Here is a 20,971-nt window from a genome sequence, read left to right on the forward strand (position 1 = left end):
GAAAAACTTAAGAGCAAGGTAAGAAATTAACAAGGAAGGTAAGAATTTATTAGACTGCTATATGCCATTACTAGAACCATAGCATGAGATTTAGAACACAGTTCCATGAAAATTACTCATGACGTTGTTTTGTTTTTCCTTTATGTAAAATGAGTCCTAGAAAATGTAAAAGAAAATTCTACCTAGTATTGAGAGAAATCCCCAAGGGAATAGAAAAAGTCCGACTTCAGGTATAAGGAATTAACGTGCTTTGCCTCATTTTGCTTTCAGAAATGCTTATTTAGTTCTTTGGCTTTGTGATTTACATTTAAATTACATAATATACTTAAATACCCTATAAACTCTTAAAAAAAGCATTCATTACTCTTCCCTGGGTACTCTGATTAGAAACAGCTCTCTCTTAAATAGTATCCAAGTTTTTTTTGTTTTTTTTTTAGTATCCAAGTTTTAAATGAAAATCCTTAAATAAAGAAGCTACCCCTTTCTGGATGCAAAAATAAAAGTGGCTGCCTAGTCAGCACTCAGGTGACCATTAACATGCGAAGAAAACCAGGATCATCTAGGCAAATGCTTCTTAACACAAGATGCAGGCCCTTTGGTAACCGAATGAAAACTATGGACCATCCTTCCAGAAAAATGTACACAGATATTTCAAGAAGTTTTACAGTCTTAATGCTGTGAATTAAGACTGCTTTACTCTAGGCCAATCCCTTTCATTTTATAGCTGGATAATATGGGGCCCAATTAGCAAAAATTAGAAGATGAAATAGCTGTGATACTTTGATCATTTTCAAATTTACTGGGCATAAAAAGTATTACTCCCAAGGCATAAAAGTATTTTTATTGTTGAAAACCATGAATCTATATGCTGAAGCTCCTTCGGGTAATGATAATGAAATGCCGTCACTGTGTTAAAAAAAAAATGTTGGGACCATTGCTTTTATTTAGAAGTATTACGTTGTTTAAATACAGTTGGGAAAGGTGCAAAGAGTTCTTTATACTTCATTAACTTTTCATACAAATTCAATTTTCCCACACAGGAATTATGTACTGGGAGGAATAAAAACATCAAATATTTGAGGTTCTGGATTTTGACTATTAAGCATGATATTATTAAATGTATTAGTGAATTTAATCTAAGAGTTCATTAACATTAATGATTGATAGTGAGGGAAGATAAGCCCTTAACATTTACCTGAAAGTCTGAGGCTTAACTGAAAAGCAGAAATTCCCCTTATCTGAATATAAACAATACTTTCCTATTTGAACACATTTTTAACATATCTGTTCAACTCTAACCAATATTCCAAGACATTTCAACTTTTACCAGACTGAAGATTTAGAAACCTAATCAAATGGATTAAAAATATTCACACACAACTGTTTTAAAAAAATCTTCCCATTGCCTGTACCTTCAGGCCATAGTATCTTTCTGGCAACTAAGTATCATTTGATGGGATCACTAAGGAATTAGAGTCACTTCAATTACATGTTTTATAACAAGGATGTTGTATTTTGCGTTAGAATTTATCAGTTTTGCTTTTAGGTCAAATAGTTTTCATGGATTAACTATAAGGAAACTTGAATTTGTATTGTCTTGTAGGGATCTGAGGTTGTGATAAGACAGTATCTCTATAAGAAATAAGAAATCTAATTTGAGGACATGCTAAACCACATCAATAGCTTTTTATTTAAATAGAAAAATCAAAACTTTAAAGTTGTACTTAAAAAAATCATCATTCATGGAAGTAATTAAAAGTTTTAGATTCTACATTCTCTTGTGAAACATCACTAGTATTTCTGCCAATATCATATGCAGATTTTACTCTGACTTCCATGTCAAGTGTCTGACATGATTAGCAATATTAACTATCATTACGAAGGGACCTCTGAAAATTAAGTCTAGGCAACTTGCCTGCTGCCAAAGCTGTTGTTATATGTTTTGGTTCTAATATACAATAGGAGACTAACCTCAAGCAAGCAATTGGTTACTTCACATTTTCTAAAGATAGTCACTCTCACTTTCTACAAAGTCATGTCATATTTCACAACAGAAAAATGACTTGGCAGCGAGAAAAGTTCAGGGCCCCCTCCCTGCCCCGCCCACCAACCTGCCTTGAGCCTTTCAATAGTGGATGCTAGATTAATTGAAACAAAGCGGGCAGGGATGGAAAAAGAGTCATCCTGGTCAGTCCCACTTTCAAATTAGGATGGTGAAGGAAAAATAAACTTTTTGTTCTTCTGAATCCCAACCTGAAACAGGATTGCCCAAAGTGTCCAAAATAAAAAAATACCTAAGATAATACCAAAGACTATGTGCTATAATTTACTTATTTACTTAAAAAAATCTCCTGCACTGAAGGAAAATAGTATAAATTACATTACCAACCTTCAAAAGTTAGCATGTAAAGAGTATTCTAAACTTCAAACCATTGCCTTTCTTAGAGTATTCTGTAGGAAATTCACAGATCAAAAACAAATACAGGGGTCTCAAATGCACTGATTTATAATATTCTTAAATATTAAAAAAGGAAAGTAACTTAGCTGTGTGGGTTAGCTAAAGCAAAATTTCAGGGATTTTAGTATCTTAACCCTTAAAGGATCATACAATTTTTTACAGCTGAGCAGTTTAAGTAGAAATAAATACTAGTACACACTAGAAGAGAAGATTTAATAATTGATAAAAATGTACAAAAATATTCAAATCAGAAATGCTTTAGAATGTGTACCACGAAGTCAGTACTTCTCAGTGAGGAGGGAAGGTAAAAGACTTCCTCAATGAAAAAAAGCAAGAGAAAGATCGGATTTAAAAAAAAAAAAAATAAAGACAACTGTTAAAGAAATCGTTTAAGTCAACATTGATTTGTTTTAGACAAGGATATTGCAACCATCACTTAAAGTTTGGTGGCACATTCTTTAGTAGGTCCTTAAGGCAATATATTTAAGCTAATTTACAATTTGATTTGATGTTAACTTTTTAAACATCACCTCAAAATAATGCCCTCACAATAGCCTTTTTAAAATGTATTTAGATGTTTCATAAAAAATAATGGTGGCTTTATTATAGTAGTGCTCAATAGCACCACTATAGTTAAGGGTCTACCAGGTTTCCATTAAGAACACCTATGTCTGAGTTCACCTTAAAAGATCATATCGGCTTCAACCAGTTGGATAGTGCACAAAAAAGCAGTTTTATCAGTTGCTGGTGCTTTTTTTGTACTACTAGATATTAAAAAATTTTCATTATATCTTCAAAATCCAACTTCTATAAAGTAAATCAAATCACCTCATGACTTAGACTTTAGAACAAAGTAGAGACACCTGCAGTTATCAGTAAATTGCCACCTTTAATCCATTCTGCAGTGCCCTATGAAAGGGTCACAGAAAGACAGTTATGACTGTATGAAAATATGATTCTTGATACAGAATCAAAAGTTATTTTCAATTTCCTTTGCTTTTTATAAAGTTCACAATAACAATACTTAAATGCACTTTTTTTTCCTGTGATATAATTAAAACCCAGTGTTATTTCAATTGAACTTAAAATAGAATCCCTGGTCTGAATTAGACTTTAAATCATACTGTAAACATATTTGGTATAATTTATTGATCATCATCCAGTTGCTCCAAAAGGGTCCTTCTACGCTTTTCCAATTCCCCTTCACTCAGTTCACTGCCAGAAGTATCCCAATTACCCTGAAAAGACAACGAATACAATTATATTTGTGTCAGGACTCAAAAGGTTAAGTAGTAATGAACCTTTGAAAAAAGAATCCACATCTATGTGGATTCTTTTCCACAAAAACAAATGCATCATAGGGTATGAAGACTGATCTCTTTCCTAAAAGCCTACCAATGGGTTGTTAACTAAGTACTCCTTGGTTACATTAGGGGAGACACTTAACTTAGAATGAGACTTTTATATGGTGTTTACTTTCAGTTTACATTAATATGTAGATCGGGGGAATAGTAAGTACCAGTTTTTCTGCCTCTTAATACAACTGAATATGAAACATCTTGTTTCCATTTAATGGAAGCTGGGTGTTCATTTCCTAAGTATTATATTCCTTGCTATTTTTTCCGATTCTAGGTTGTCCTATAAGTGTTTTATATTACATAAAAGTATCAAGCTTTAAGCATGCTATTGCGCCCAGATAAAGAAACATTCCAGATTTATGAGGACAATAGTTTGGCTGGAAAAAATTTAAAACAGACAAAAAAACCAAAACAACTGTGAGAAGCAACTTTTCAAAAGTAGATCTTTCACCTATCTTCCTTCCCCCTTCAGGGATTTCATTTAACCTACTGTGAAGAAGAAACTATTAAGTTGCTAAGTAAGTATAGAGGAAATCATCATTCCTCACCAAGGATGTGCATCAGACTCACCAGTGCAGGTTTAAAAACAAAACAAGAACAAAAAAAACCCTCCACCCTATTCCCACTGAATGAGAATATCCAGAGGGAGACCAGGGCTTACCTACACAATTTAAACTCTCAATTGGTAACTCACAGGCATTATACTTGCTAAGCCCACAGCATTTGTGGAACGAACGGCAAGGTGAAGAAGGCTTGTGTTACTGTGCTCTGGCATACATACACAAACACACATACAGGGGAAACTGAAAACTAATTATGTAATTTGATAATAAAACATTAGATCTGGCTTATTGTATCCTCCTATCTACTTGCCCTCAACTCTTCCCTCCCAATGATTAAAAGCTGCTGGAAAGCTACCTTTTGAAACTGGATTTAGTGACAATGACAACTGTGGATATGGTGGAGGGAAAACCTGATTTGAATCTCTTAAAGTTTATATTCTAAAATTAGGTAGACAATGTCCATTGGTATTTCTTTGTGAGAATGTACAAAGCAGAAGAATATATCCTTTCTTAGTGGGTTAAACAACTGTTAGAGAATGCTATGTTATTTTTTTAAGGAATATAAAATTTAGGATGCTTAACTTGGGTCATTCATGATCATATACGTTAGAAAACTGTGTGTGAAAAGTAGCTGACATTTTTGTACTATGAAAATGCAGAGATGAAAGAATTCTAAATACTTACAGAATCCTTTCCAGTCTTTTTCTTAGGTGATTTGTGTTTTGACTCTGATCTTTGTCTAGTTCTGTCTTTTTCGCTTTCCCGGTCTTTTTCTTTTTTATCCTTCTCCCGTTCAGCATCTGACTCTGGAGAGTCCTGTGTAAATAAAAAAACAATGTCAGCATTTTGATAAAGAAACCATTCCATTAGAAAAAAGTCCCTATATAGGTAATATTTAAGAACACCCACATATAACAGAGTATGTATGTGTTCCTAGAGTGGTGGAATCTGAATCGATAACCTCAAGGAATTTAAAACATTCCCAAGATTCATGAGATGAAGTTGGTCTTTCCTATGGGAAAGATGACATTCTGATAGGGTAAAATACCACTAAAAGAGCGTCACTAAATTAAGTGTGCCTTCATCACTAAGATTAGGTGTATCTTGATGTGTACCTAAGATTAAGAGCTGAAGGTAAAGGAAAAAGTTTAAACATTTAAACTTGTGGTTCTCAACAACAGCTCAATATATATATATATACAATCACACACCCTTGGGTCTTTCTGTAAGATTACTATAAAAAACCAGAGTGGGAGTCTTAACACTGTGTTATTTTTTTTTCAAAGTTCACCAAAAGATTTTAATGAAAGATTAAGGTGAACAACAACTATGAAACTCTTGAGTTTAGGTACATACCTAAACTCTGTTGACTGCATCGGACTAGACAGAAATTTCTACTGCCACTGAGAAAGTGAAGGGCAAAAGCCTAGGTACAGTGTAAAAATTAAGAGTTTGCTTACAGATTTATGTCTTCTCTTCTTGCTTTTCTTCTTATGTTTTTTTGATTTCTTATAACTTCTCTCTAAGCAGCACAAAAAGAAAAGTGTCAGAATTTGAGGACATCCAAGTGTCAATGATTTTAATCAAGTTAAAAGATATGTTTACCAGATTCAGCACTAGAAGAATGTTCTGAAGCAGAACGAGACTCTGATCGCTGTCTTTTTTTCTTTGAATGGCTGTCATCATCATCTGAATCTGATCCCTACACAATACAAATAATTTCATTCATAATGCTGCTAACAAATATTTCAATACACTTATGGTGCCATTTTTAATAAACTTCCTTACTGATCGAGAGCGGGAGCGTTTCCTGTGATGTTTTTTAGATTTCTTAGAGTGTTTCTTATTCTTTGAATGATGATGTTGACATTCATGCTACAGGGGCAAAAGAAAAAAATTTCAGAAGTTCACACTTTAGACAGTACATCATGGAGAATTTTTAAAAGCTTTACAAATAGGTTCTTAGAGTAAAACTGCATTCATTTTGCGTATTTAGGATGTACTCCCCCCTTGAAATGGTGCAAAGAGTTACTTAACAAGGAACAGAAGAGAACATTTTAACTATCCTATACCCACTCATTTGGACATCTAAATACAACGTTCAAAAGTATTAATAAAATACTATTTTTTAGCAATGAGAATGGTGTGGGTACAGTAGGGACAATTGATACCCTCCATAAAGGTATAATCTGCAGAATAGTTACACTACTTTCAAAAACAACAAAATGTTATTCATACGTGGCTTTTCTGATGAACGTGGCTCAGCACTGAAATAAAGAACTACCTCACAATCATCCATAAAGGAGGTTGGTCTCAGAAATTAAATGCAAAATCAGCTCTTTTCACCCAAGGAGCATTCCCTTCCTAGCCAAGCTTAAGATATCCAAAGGCAATCTAACTACACATGAAATCAGAAAAGGAAATGTTGTCTCTGTGGATTAACTCTGTCACTAAAATAATTATGAGGCTAGTAGGGAAGGAAAAACGCTGCAGTAAAAACTCCTTGCCCCCAAACATATCTAAGCCTTTGAAAATAAATTCTGCTTCAGTTTACGAGTAAGTGGAAACAGAAAATCTGGTTCAGGGATTCTGTCTCTGTCTCTCTCTGTCTCTGTCTCTCTCTGTTTCTCTCTCTCTCTCTCTCTGTCTCTCTGTTTCTCTCTGTCTCTCTCTGTTTCTCTCTCTCTCTCTCTCTCTCTCTCTCTCTCGATTGACTGATTAATTGTTCCCTGACCAAGGATCAAACTGGCGTCCCCTGCAGTGGAAGTGCAGAGCCTTAACCATTGGACCACGAGGGCAGTCCTCATTCTTTCTTTATGTCACTGAATGTTAACTCTTCTTCCTTTTCTACTTCAAGGCCCACATTATTGGGGTCCAAGTCCTATTCTGATATGTTCAGCTTTTCCCTATGCTGCCATCATTTTGCTCCATTTATGACCTCACCACTAATACCCCCCAGCACAGATCATGAAAGAATCTTGTTGGAGATTCCTGAATTGGGGGAAAATGTTAAGACACTACCTAGAGCAGAGCTTATCAAAATTAAATGTACATTCTAGTGCTCGAGAATCTTGTTAAAATGGTAATTCTGATACAGGATTTCTGCCGATGGGGCCTGAGGTTCTGTATTTCTAACAAGTTTCCAGGTAAAACAGATGCTGCTGGTCTGAAACACTTTGAGTAGAAAAGATCTATAGGTCAACAGCACTAAATCTAGAGGCAGCTGGGAAACAATATATGGTACATGTGCGACATGTTAACAGAGCAAACTGTTGTCAACAATGATATTCATCAAGAACAAATCCAATGCAACAGTCAACAGTCAATTAAGTGACCTGCTATGCCCAATGACCACCGGCAGCACTATAATATTAAGTATGTGCTAACGTTGGCTTGCTGTAACGTATTGGTTTGTCTATAACTGATAGCACAGCTTATTTGTTAAAAGCACTGGCCCTGGAATCAAAAGCCTATGTTGGAATCCCTTCCATGCAAATTACTTTTTCTCTTTGCCTCAATTTTGCTCATCTGTAACTTCATAGGGTTGTTATGAGGATTAAGCTCATATATGAAATATCTGTAAAACAATTAGAACAGTGCCTGGCCCATATAGGCAGCAAATACTACTATTCAAAAATTATTGGTCAATTTAGCATATTTACTATCTCCAAGTGCCCATCTGAAATCTTCATCAAAATACCCTTAATTCAGCTAGTGGAATAACTGCAATTTTATCATTACTTATTATTTTAACAAAAACTTACTACCTTATTCCATTATTTTTCAGAACATCTCTGCGCTTCCAACACATCTAATGTAGTATAATATCTGAAATGTGCTTAAAAGCTGTTTTCTATCTGTTTTACAAGATTCTGATTTCTTTTTAGGTTTACTAAGTCACCCCATTTGACTGCTAAATTGATCAATTTCTGTAACACTGTATAAGTATGAAACAAATATGAAAAGTGTCCACTAAACAGATCTTTAAATTCCCATGCAAGCTTAGTTTGTTTCAATTAAAAGCAATTTTTATAGAATAAACCATTCCCTAATCATCCCAGGTAGTAAGTACATTTGTATAAAATTACTTAAAAGTATAATTTAAAAAACGTACTTTGATCATTCTAAATTCTTCAATTTTTAAAAAATTTTAATGTATTTTGTAATATTTCAGCCACTTACGATAAAACTAAAATTACCTCAAGCACATGCATAAAATCTTTAAATATTCGTTTTCTTTCAGACTCTAGAGTTATATCCTCAAATGCTGGCTCTTTTACAAATCTCTCCCGGATCTGAAAAATTCAGATATGGAATCAATATATGAATACTGAGAAGAGTATACCAATATGACTAAAAGGAATCATAGCAGCAAGTGAAAACTGTGACAGCCCAGCCCCCTCAAAGTGTTTATTTCCTTTCCTCTAGTTATCTCTGTGGCTATGAGAAAGAATTAAAAAATTTTTATCTTCAGTTGTAAAGGAAAAAATTTACAAGTATACATACATCTTCCCAGACAGCATCCAATTCTATTGGAGGAGTAGCTTGTTTCAACATACTCTTAAATGCAGATTCTTTTCGTTTCATCTTCCGAGCCTCCTCTTTTTCTCTTTCGCGTTCACGGGCTTCTGCCTTTTCTAGTAACTTTTAGAAAACATATTTAATCAGTTATAATAGTATAATATAATCTGTGTTAACTGAAATAATTCATTATAATTAATTTAAGTATTCTATCATCTATAAGTTAGAGAGCCAATTATTTTTAGGAAAGGAAGCTTACCATCAGCCATCATCTAAGTACATTATATTCTGTTACCTCACCCTGGAAGAGTGTCCACTACTCTGTAAAATACTATTCCTATTCCCTTATTTCAGTAGCTTACATACAACTTAAGTATTTTTGGCCAAATGTATTAAAAACTATACTACTAATCTAGTTGTTCATAACAGTAAAGATGATAACTTACACTATTGAAAGCCAACTTAATATTTCCTGCATCTAATGTGGTTGATCTTTTAGTCGAACTGATTATTGCCACAAAGTCTTCAAAAGTAGTATTTACTTCAACTACAAATCCTTTATCCTAAAAAACAGAAATCTTGTTAATATTAATAACACTAATCAAAGGAACACAGTATCACTTTAAAATATATGGCACGGATTAACAGTTAACAGCAAGTATACTAGTTAATAATACCAAGTATATACTATTTACCTTTAGAATGTCTTTTATTATCTTCTTCTCATCATGATAACGTGCTTTAAGATCCTCAACATAAAACTTGAAAAGGTCAAGTGCAGTTGATCCTAATGAAAAAACTAAAGAAGTCAAAAGCTAGCTCTAATCAAAGAGCTGCAATTACTTTTTTGTTTATAAAACAAAAGAAAGCACCCCCCCATGCCCCAACACAACCATCTTTCCCTCTGGCCCATTCCAACTATCATAACTACAAATTAGGAAAGAGAAGAATCTCACCCGGCTGACCAAGCATATTAGTGAATCTAATGTCAGAACTAATTGTTGGATACAATTCCATCCAAGATGACATAGAATGCAGTTGTCCATGTTCATGCAGTTCATCTAAAAATATCTGGGGGAAGGGGAGAACAACAACGAACCCATTATATATTGAAAAGCCATCTTTAAGGACTTTAGAAATATTGGTATAACATGAACGAAGATACATGTTAAAAACAGCTATATTTAAAACTCTTCTGCCAATGTTATCACAAATATGTTTAGGTGCAAAGCATATTTGCTCTTTGATGAAAGTAAAATCAGCTTTTAGGCAAAAAACTATTTTGGACTTCAGAGAAAAGGACTGTTGAAAAGCTACATTACCTTTCCAGGCTTCAGTTTACTGTCCCTTAAGATAGATCATCATTTCCAGTTTGCAAATAATATATACAAATAAAGTCAAAACACTGGATGTTATCTCAAATGATGAGGCTAAAGAATGTGCATGCACATTTACTGCAAAATATACTTTTTGTTTTTAAACATAACGCCTAATGTGTTCTGAGGATTTTTTAATTTAATTTTCTTTTCTAAGAGGAAGATATACAATTTTACTAAAGCAACACACATATAGTGTGGGGAACTAGGACTCAACCCCCATGTCTGATTTTAAAACCTATTTCCTTTCTTCCATATTACTGTTACAACTTAAATTTTTATATGCTCACTTTATCCTTTTTTTTTACTATTTGCCAACTTTCAGGGCAACATAGTGGGACTTTAGTACTCAGCAATTTCCACATTTCCTATATCCTGAAATCCTTAGGGAGTTTTAATTCTATAAATGTCCCTAAATTAGGGGCCAAATTCTACTCCTAAAATTCTTATACCTGCACTGTTCAACTCCAGCAGTATATAACACACAATGATTTTGAAGGTTTATTACCAAAATAAATAAATAAAAATATATTGGTTGCATGTTAAAAGACAATATTTTAGATATATTGGGTGAAATAAAAGGTTACTAAAATTAGTAAGAAATTAAAATCATGTATGTGGCATACAAATTTTTATTGGGTAGCACTGTCCTGAATGACACCAGACATGTATAATACCACTTCTCTCCAAATAGGAATAAGCATGTCAATTCAGTCTCTATTTCCAAAATTTTTTCCTCAAACTTAATTTCTATCCTTTCGTCCTTACCCTTCAACATAAATGGGAGCTCAACCCACCCCTGCTGTGTGATAACCAAGGTTCTTCACCTACTCCCTTTTGAGTCCCTAAAACAGCCTAGAAACCATCTTCAATGATGCTCTCTAGGATCTTAAAATCTACTTCATCATACCTGCTTTGCTAGTATTTGTTTCACTTCTAGGTTGCTGATAAAGTCATAGAATTTCGACACTGAATCCATTTCAGTAGTGAATCTCCTAACTTGAATGAAAATTAGAAATCACCTGAGATTTTTTTAAAGAAAATATGAATTAAAATAAAGATATTGGTAATTTATTTCTTAAAACTCACCAGGTAAGTTTTATGTGAATTCAGGTTTGAAAACCATTATGCTAAAACTGTATGGCTCTTTCTCTCTTTTATTTACTAACCCCACCTTGGGAAGGGGAGGAGAAGATGGAAACCAAGTTGCTTCAAAGATGGCTGAGGCTGGTTATTTCTCCTTCCCTTAGAGGAGAAGGTTCCCAACGTTGGCACTAATGACATCTTGGAGCTCGTAAACTTTTTTGTTTTGTTTGTGGGGGGGGCGGCGGTTGGTCCTGTACATTGGATGATGTTCAGCAATACCTCTGGTCTCTACCCAACTAGATGCTAGTAGCAACTTCTCCCCAAATCATGACCATCAACAAAAGCACTAGTTGAACACCACTCACTGCCTCAGGCCAACTCAATAATATGTCTTTTCCCTCATCTTCCTTCTTTTTGTCTCCTCATATAAGGTTCATAATGTAACTACTCACATATGCTTGAATAAACCTTCACAGATTTTATTTAATAACAGAATACCCCTATCCTTCAATTCTTTCTTCATCCTCTCCCTTTTTTTTTTTTTTTTTTGCGGTACGCGGGCCTCTCACTGTTGTGGCCTCTCCCGTTGCGGAGCACAGGCTCCGGACGTGCAGGCTCAGCGGCCATGGCTCACAGGCCCAGCCGCTCCACAGCATGTGGGATCTTCCCGGACTGGGGCACGATCCCGTGTCCCCTGCATCTGCAGGCGGACTCTCAACCACTGCGCCACCAGGGAAGCCCCATTCTCTCCCTCTTGACTAGTTCTCCCTTACCAAAGAAAAGCCACACTCTTAACCCTGAAAGTACTCTTGAACTGTCTTATCAAAACATCAGAGAAAGGTCTGATTTTGCCTCTATTTACCTTTAAACTATTTGGCAACTCTTTAACTTCCCCTAGATGTCGACAGTCACTGACCTTAAATGTCACATCTAACTATAGTTCTTTCAGTCTTATTTCATAAAGAATCTCAACATTTGCCACTTTTGGTAAATTACCTTAGGTGGTATCTCAATGAATCATGTGAAGAAATGGTAAAAACAAAACCACAGATTGTAGTCCCCCTCCCCATCCCAATTTGATTCATTAGGTCTCAGTGGGGTTCTAAGAGTTTGCCTTTCTAATAAGTTTCCAAGAGACAGTGACATGCTGGCCCATACTTAGAGAACTGCCCGAGGCCATTAGCTTTCTCTGCATGATTAGGGTATGTTATCCCCATGACCACATTTCAGCTTGGAAGAAGTTGAAATGGTAGTTCTTTTAAAAACCAATGATGTGGGACATCCCTGGTGGTCCAGTGGTTAAGAATCCGCCTGCCAATGCAGGGTACACGGGTTCAAGCCCTGGTCTGGGAAGACCCCACATGCCGCGGAGCAACTAAGCCCGTGCACCACAACTACTGAGCCCACGTGCCACAACTACTGAAGCCCACGCGCCTAGAGCCCGTGCTCCGCGACAAGAGAAGCCACCGCAATAAGAAGCCCGTGCACCGCAACGAAGAGTAGCCCCCACTTGTCGCAACTAGAGAAAGCCTGCGCACAGCAACAAAGACCCAATGCAGCCAAAAATTTTAAAAAATTAATTAATTAAAAAATGATGCTGGAGTCTACTCGTCTCCTTCACATTCAGCTGAAAATTCAGTCACGTTACCACAAGTAGCTATAAACGAGGCTAGAAAACTTAGATTTTAACTAAGGAGCCATGTGCCTAGGAAGGGGAGAACAGATTTTCACGAGGTTGATTATACTCTTCTGCAACCACTTAGCTTTAATATCTCTTATGAAGCTTTTGCAATGGTTTAAAATAAGGAGAACTATAAGGTAAAATATAACAAAAATAAGGAAATCTGGGTCACAGAAAATATAAGAGAAAGTACAATGTCAATACTGAAACTGGAGAACGTGGGTCCTAATATAAAAATCCTAATATAAAGGCCACAAGCATCTTTTGCTAAGCCTAAAATATGGCTTTTATGTGTCTGGCATCGTTTCTGATTACTATTGATATAACTGGTATTAGCATGTTTTGCTTCAGATATTCAGCTCAGTAATTTTCCTCTGCTACTATACCTCCTTTAAAACGTATATTCAAAACTTAAAAGAGACCTACTGAATCAAATTCTGGGGGTGAGGCTCAACAGTCCCTGGTTTTAACAATACTCCGAATGATCCTTTGGGAAACCACTAAGAGGAAACCACAGAGAGTAGTAAATGTTACGTTTTTATGGAATGAAGACTGCAATAATGCTATTGGCTATGGCATTTAAGATGATTAATGATCTTTGGCACCATGGGGAGTTTTCTAAAAGCCCTCTAAGTGATTCTGATACATGCTAAGTTTTGAGAACCACTGCCTTAGGAGATGACAATGTGCTCTACCCTAAACCAAAACAACTGTTCTTTCAAGAAATAAAACCTCTTATTTAAGTCACTGTAACTTAGCACTTACCCTAATACAGTGTTTAATGAAAGAGACCCAGTAATTAAAACAGAGCATAGATTCAAAGTCTGGCTCCACTACTCAGTAGCTGAATTTGGGCAAGTCACTTCATCTCTCTAAGCCCATTTCCTTACCTATATAAATGGACATAACAAAAATAGTACCTACTATCATAAAATAAGGCTATCATAAAAAGAGGTTATAAATTTTAAATGCACAGCAATAAGCAATAATGCTAACTGCTATTATAATTATTATTGAAATGGAAATTTGGTGAAATATAAAATGTAAAAATTCATTGCTCTGTGATAGGCTCCATTACTGAGAGACTAAAAGTGATACTTGGAGGTCAAAATAAGCCACTGGCCTATATAAAGAACATGTAATTTTAGCTCCTCTGTATAGTGTTTAAAAATTATGGCCCATCCTCAAAACCATTCTCTAGAACCTAAAAATCAATTAGTACTAATAACTCATCACACATATTTTATTTTCAGTCCCCCCTCATGATATCTATTCCTCTTTCCCAAGTGAAACCTTATCTATCAGTGCTCACTTTAAATACCAAATCTGCTATAGCCTTCCATGTTCCCCTAGCCTGAAATAGCTACTCTCCTTAAGTGGATTCATAACTAAATATAGAACTTAAGAGTTAAATTTGTATGGATCCTCTGCAAAAGCCCAAGTTAATGATCTGAGATCAAGATTCTCAAAATTGTTTACATCACTATTACAGGTCTTTAACCATATTATACAATTAAGCTAGAAAACAGAGCTTTTAAAATTACCTGAAAAGATTCTCTGTTTTTACGCTGTCGTCGCCTTTCCCGAAGCAAACTCTTCTGTTTTTCTTCTTCTTCTTCCTTTTCTAAAGCCCGAATGTGTTCTTCAAAGCAAATTAACGCATCTTCTTTATCCATGTCTAGAATTTTTTTCGGTTAAAAAAAATTAAAACGTCAAATATCAGTAAAGAAAGCAGTTTACTTATTTGCATTAACTCCCTACAAAGTTCAAATTCGTTTTACCAAAATATTTATATTTAAACTCAAATATGACTTCTAATTATCTAAATAGGAAGTGTTCAAGGAAAATTTATTTATAACTTTTTTTTTTTTTTTTGGGGCCACGGTGTGCGGCTTGTGGGATCTCAGTTCCCCGATCCAGGGATCAAACCTGTTGCGCCCCCTGCAGTGGAAGTGCGGAGTCCTAACCACTGGACCGCCAGGGAATTCCCATATGAAAAATTTCAAAAAGACCTCATTAAATCATAGCCCCCGAATCCGAGGATGAAACAGAGAAAACACATATGACACAAGTAATAAAACGAAAATAAAACTGCTGTGATAAATTTGTCAGCAATATCAGAATTACCCAAGGAGTTTTTCAAAGTACAGAATTCTAGGCCCTCCCTCAAACTTACTGAAGTATGGTATTCAAAAGGATAATCAAGAAAGCTGTAATTTAAAAAGCAACTAGGTAGATCAGAAAAAGACAACTTGGGGAAGCTTACTGTAAAGTAATGCTAATCCATTTTTTGCCTTTTGCAAGCAAATCTCTAAAGTCATTACCTCGAGAGGACAGCACGAGTAAAATGTGGTTATTAATTTGGTTCCCACTAAGTCACATATAAATGGCAAGGGACAATTTCAGGCTTTACCTAATAAACATTTGAAGAATACCTGATAAAGCTAACTTCAGATTTTGGGGGAAATATTTTGTCCTGAATCACAAAACTCAATTAGAAAGAAATATCCTATTTGGAAACAAACAAAACAGCTTTTCAGGGATGGACAAACAATTATGTAAAATTCAGTTAGTGATTGCATAAAAAAAGTGACCATTCTTCGCTGCTGGACAACTTTTAAAAAACTGTTCCTTCCACTTAGTCATCATTCTTACTCTGTAATTCTTCATCTTCTGCAAAAGTTGGATTATCCATCAGATACTGCTGGGCTTCAGACCAAGTAGTAGAAAATGTCACGTTAGCCATGTTGTCAAGTATGTTTTTTAAGGCTTCCCAATTTCTCTTTCGCAACTGCTTTGCTTGCTCCTAAATCAAAAATATGAATATATGTTTTGAATTTCAAATAAAGTATGACATATAAACTGTAATTAGTGAAGGTTTCTTCACATTCTAACTGATGTCCAAATTTCAAATGTTACCCATTTACTTTAAATATCAACACTCTTTACCTTTCCAGTGCTCTTGCCTAACTGCTTGGCTCTTACCTTCAAAATTTTTTTTTAACCTCTCGTCTAAAGCTGGAATCCCACCTCCCTCACCCCCTTGCAAAATCTCTCCTCCCACAACTATGCATTGTAGACACTGTCCAAACGAAAGTTACAAATCACACAACAGGTAAATGATAATGTGTTCAACCACTTTCAGCTATGTTCAAATTTTTGTCAATACTACTTACATTTCTGTAAGTCTCTTGGAAGATTGGACAGCATACAACTTAGTGCATAACAAAACAGACATGAGCAAAACTAAATGTATTTGTAGCATAGTATTTTAGTGTTTTAAAACACTATCCTACAAATACATTTTAATGGTAATAATTACACATTACTGCTGTTCTTGTAAAATAATCATAAATAAATGCCGTATAAGCAAAAACACTGAGCATTTTTTCAAACCAACAAGCTAAAAATAAGTATTTTTCAAAGTGGGCATAAGACAGCGAATTAATGACAACCTAAGTATCAGCTGCACAAATCTCTACCTACTATGTTCACATCAGTACTTATTATTATAGGAGCTATTTTTAAATGTAACTTCTAATAAATAGATCTGTTGCACCATATAAACTAAATAAACCAACAAAAATGAACATGTTATAAAGTAACTCCTAAACAGGATGAAGAAAATCTTGTTTTATCAATAAACACCAGTAAGAGTGAATAATACCTTTTCTTTTTTTGAAAGAAAGAATAAAACATCTTCATAGATTTCAAGACGATCACGTTCTGATATTGCATTCCAGACTTCCATCTCTCCAAACATTTGCTCTGCTTTTCTGTTTGTTAAAAAGATTAAATGTTACTCTATACTATACCATAAAAATTTTAAACCATTTTAATTTTATTCTAAATTTAATACCACCAAATGAACACTCTTTTCCACTCTTAAGTTCATGATTGTATTATAAAAGAAAACTTTTGTATAAATTTTGTTGATTTTGTTTCAAATAAACAAGATGTGGTTTCACTGGTTCAAAAAAAAAAAGAAAACTTTTGGATAATTAAGAAAAAGAACAAAACAGCTTAGGCCTTGTTTTCTCCTTTAGAGATAGAGGAGATAATTCCAATTGAGCAATGTTTTGTAGTTAAGACTACCTGTACTTCTCAGGGTAGCGACAAACTGCCCATGGAACTAAATTACAGACTTCAATAACTGTAAGAAATTTAGTTAACAGATAAAATAGGACTATTGAAAGAAATGGAAGAGTTCTTCACTAAGGCTTTTCTGGAAAAGTGAGGAAAATAAGAAAACACATAGGGAAAATGAACGTAACAGCTTATTGCAAAGATGTTAATAATGAATTACTCACAATTTTAAATAACAAAAGCACTCCAAAAAGAAGAATGCTATATAAATGTAAATTTTCAAAAATGCTATATACATAATGAAAATAGCCTATTTCTATTCCACAAATACAAAAAAATCTGAATTCTTTTTTTTTTTTTAAACATCTGTTTTGGAGTATAATTGCTTTACAATGATGTATTAGTTTCTGCTGTAAAACAAAGTGAGTCAGCTATACATAAACATATATTCCCCTATCTCTCCCCCAACTTGCATCTTGAATTCTTATATTAAGGAGAAAGGAGTCAAGCTTTCATTATGAAATAAAGTCTTTCTCCCTTTTTTATTGCAGTCCCTAATTAAAAACTCAGTAAGTCTATGAATTCCACATTTAACTACTGATTTATCTTTTACCTTATGAAACTGTCACATTCACAATCATTTAGCTTTAATGAACATCTGAATCAGTTACTGCACTTGGTAAAAAGTCTGACACAGAAACAGTACAGTAAACATATACCATGATCAGTAAAAATCTTACTTGTATCTAGTTGTGGAAGTCATTTTTTCATGATTTTCAAGAAAACGCTGAAAGGATTCCTTAGCCTCTTTGTATTTGGATCTTGCTTCTTCTTTTTCTTCTTTCTCTGTCTGGACTTTATAAGCATTAAAGGCCTGCTTTTTTTCACTCAACTTTGCTAAAGCACTAAATAGAAAAATATCATATAAGAGTAAATGAACGTAAGATGATCAAGTGTTAGTGCTTTGAAAAAACAATAAATTTCATTCACAAATTAAGAAAATGTCAGTAAGTTATTAAAGATAGCAAATAATTACAGAAAATAATTTCTACTTTAAAAATAATTCTAACATCTATAGCAGGGTGCCCAGACTATATGACAAGCCTTTTAACTTTTTTGGTTCTTATCAGACATAAAGCAACTCAATTATTGGTATCCAAAATAACAGAAGACCATGGAGTGAAAAGTTGTATTACTTTACATAATTTAAATTTTCTAGGCTTAGTTTGCTCAAGGTGGAAAGTAAATTAAAAAAACAAACTGTTACCTGTATCGTGGATCATTAATGATCATTTTCATAGCTTGCTCCCATGAAGCATTAGATGGTACCCGCTGAAAATCATTTAATGAAAAGTTAAAATTTCACACAAATATAGTAAGTCATACAACAGGGAACAAAGTATAATACTCACTGCAAACATCAATCACTTCCCTTTGCAGGAGTTTGAAAAAAGGTCTAAAAAATAATTCATTGAAGCAAGCAAATCTGTGTAATGTATCTATAGACTAAAAAGAACAACTGAAATTTAAACAGACCATGAATACTTCTTTCTCAGACTATTGATTAGAAGACAGAACAATTTTTATGAATAAAAAACCTTATATTAAATACTGAGGTGGAATGTGCTGTGTAGTACCTTACACATTCTTTTTGGTTGAAAGTCAGTTTTTCAAAGTTAAAAAGAGAAAAAAGACAACTTTAGCTCATTTTCAGTCACAGCCGTTTTATAAGATTAGTATTTTTAATAAAAGCATCAAGGTACAAACTGCACTGAAGGATAATTTCATTTATTAGATACTTAAAATAAAAATCTCTATTATAAATACCTTTTCCTTCAATAATTCTTTAAATGCTTGCTTTGCTTCCTCCTTTGTATTCCAAGTATATGTTTTTTTTGCTGGTTGGCTTTCTTCCTCCTCCTTTTTGGGAGTAAAACTAGAGAGAAATTTATACACTGTATTTACAATTTAAATAAACACTTGCTTCATTTAGGAAAATAATATTTTATTATTATTTGTTTGCTGTTGAGGTAAACAAATTAAACTTATTTGACAAGTTTAGAATAAAGTCTCCATGAGACACATTTAATGCAACATAAAGAAATAAAAGTACTATATAGTTTTTTCCTCTAACATTTGGTTATTAAGACCTTGTACAAAGGCTAAAATAAACATTTATACTACAACACTAGTTTCACTAGCCCACAAGTTAATACTTTCAAATGGCTTATAAAACTTATTCAGCGTCCTCATTTTAGTGTCTTAATAATAGGATTTGGACAAGTGTGCATAAAATATAAAAAAGATGTAGAGATCAATCTAAATCGGGATTGGCAAACTACAACCCATGGGTCAAATCCATCCTGCTGCCAATTTCTGTAAATACAGCTTTACTGGAACATGGCCCTGCTCAAGAGTTTGCATACTGATTATGGCTGACTGCGTACTACCACAGCAGAATTGAGTCATTGTGACAGACTGTATCACCAACAAAACCAAAAGTATTTACTCTTTGAAGGTTTATGAAAAAGTCTGCTAACACTGATTTCAAACAGAAAGAATTACCCAAGAATTGTCAACTGTACTTGTTTGAGGGATCTTTATGAAAAAGTTGTATAATCTTAACATTTCTTCCTTTATAGAAGAGAATGCAGGAAAAGACAAATCAAAAAACAAACCCCACCCCCCACCTTTAAGCTGAATGCATATTCTGGAATACATACTAATAAAAAATACAATTAATTCATACCCTCTGAATCAAGTAACCTTACTTTGGAGTATTTATTTAAAATCATCAAAAATATTGTAAAAAGCACAGCCAAAAGTTACGAGCTGTAAATGATCTACGTTCAAAGTAATTAAAATCAAGTTTATTATACTGACTCAAGTACTATAGTAAGGAAACAAAAAAGGAAGCAGAAAACAGTTGTTTGTTAAAAATGTGAAAAACAAATTATTGTGAAAAAATACAATAGGTATGAAAAGATGTAAAACAATATTATTCTAGAAGGGCTAAATGTCTATCAGTAGGAGAATACTGAAATTAATGTATATATAAATAATATCATGTTGAATATTAATTATATAAATAATAATATTCAACACGATAGGATTGGATCTCTACTGATGTAGACATCTCTGATATATTTTTAAAATTTAAAATATGCACATATTTTAAATGCACAAAAAAGGAAGAAGGATATAATTAAAATGTTAACTCACTCTTTTACGCCTTCAAATATACTATATAGATATCTTTTTAAACTTCTAAAACATCAGAAAAATTATAAAGCTATTTTCATACTTTGGAAAATGAACATTAAAATTAATCAAAAAAGTTTATAAAAGGGGGTAGGAAGATGAAATCAATATACTTAAATATTAAGATGGGTGATCATGTTTGGATCTTGACATCATGATTTTTTAATATTTTTTAATGTATGTGGATATCTTTAAAATCAAGAAGCACAGCTCAAGGTTACTTTTTATAGCTATAAAAAGCACAGCCATATGAAATATTACTACATCATAGGGTACATACAAACTGTAAACTTAGAGATACAGCTATTTGGCCTTATTAAAAAGTTGTACCAATTTAACCCCACTAACAGTTTTCCTGTACACTGTTAAGTGTTATCTTGATTTTTGTCTACTTGATTTTTGCTTGTTTGTTCAATACTGAACTACAGCAACTTCCCTGCAGTGCTGTAGTAAGCCATATTTCAGAATGAAATAGAAAGAAAATCAATAATTCTGATCCTGTCTTTACTTAAAATTTTATTCTATTAATCATGGGATTTTTGCATTGATTTTGATTTAAAATACTGCATTTTGATTACTAA

At 33.8% G+C, this 20,971-nt stretch overlaps 1 protein-coding gene across 5 annotated transcripts in view; it reads right to left on the bottom strand.

The window, feature by feature from the left end:
• Positions 1 to 3,588: 3,588 nt before the first annotated feature.
• The window catches only part of PRPF40A (pre-mRNA processing factor 40 homolog A), a 53,694-nt gene continuing 36,311 nt past the window's right edge, over positions 3,589 to 20,971 (bottom strand). For 3 of the 5 annotated variants that reach the window (XM_082840739.1, XM_082840737.1, XM_082840735.1), the window contains 16 exons: positions 18,957 to 19,065; positions 18,397 to 18,461; positions 17,870 to 18,034; positions 16,711 to 16,819; positions 15,699 to 15,849; positions 14,588 to 14,721; positions 9,857 to 9,971; positions 9,596 to 9,699; positions 9,347 to 9,463; positions 8,886 to 9,023; positions 8,579 to 8,674; positions 6,168 to 6,254; positions 5,985 to 6,081; positions 5,840 to 5,901; positions 5,064 to 5,195; positions 3,589 to 3,696 (listed from right to left, as the gene is read on the bottom strand). In XM_082840739.1, coding sequence (XP_082696865.1) covers positions 3,604 to 3,696; positions 5,064 to 5,195; positions 5,840 to 5,901; positions 5,985 to 6,081; positions 6,168 to 6,254; positions 8,579 to 8,674; positions 8,886 to 9,023; positions 9,347 to 9,463; positions 9,596 to 9,699; positions 9,857 to 9,971; positions 14,588 to 14,721; positions 15,699 to 15,849; positions 16,711 to 16,819; positions 17,870 to 18,034; positions 18,397 to 18,461; positions 18,957 to 19,065 — 1,774 coding nt within the window. In that variant the 3' untranslated portion in view covers positions 3,589 to 3,603. The remainder of the gene's footprint in view (positions 3,697 to 5,063; positions 5,196 to 5,839; positions 5,902 to 5,984; positions 6,082 to 6,167; positions 6,255 to 8,578; positions 8,675 to 8,885; positions 9,024 to 9,346; positions 9,464 to 9,595; positions 9,700 to 9,856; positions 9,972 to 14,587; positions 14,722 to 15,698; positions 15,850 to 16,710; positions 16,820 to 17,869; positions 18,035 to 18,396; positions 18,462 to 18,956; positions 19,066 to 20,971) is intronic. The other 2 variants (XM_082840738.1, XM_082840736.1) reach the window with 1 other exon arrangement.

This window comes from Leucopleurus acutus (genome assembly GCF_964270905.1).
Source record: "Leucopleurus acutus genome assembly, chromosome: 6".
Classification (NCBI taxonomy): domain Eukaryota; kingdom Metazoa; phylum Chordata; class Mammalia; order Artiodactyla; family Delphinidae; genus Leucopleurus; species Leucopleurus acutus.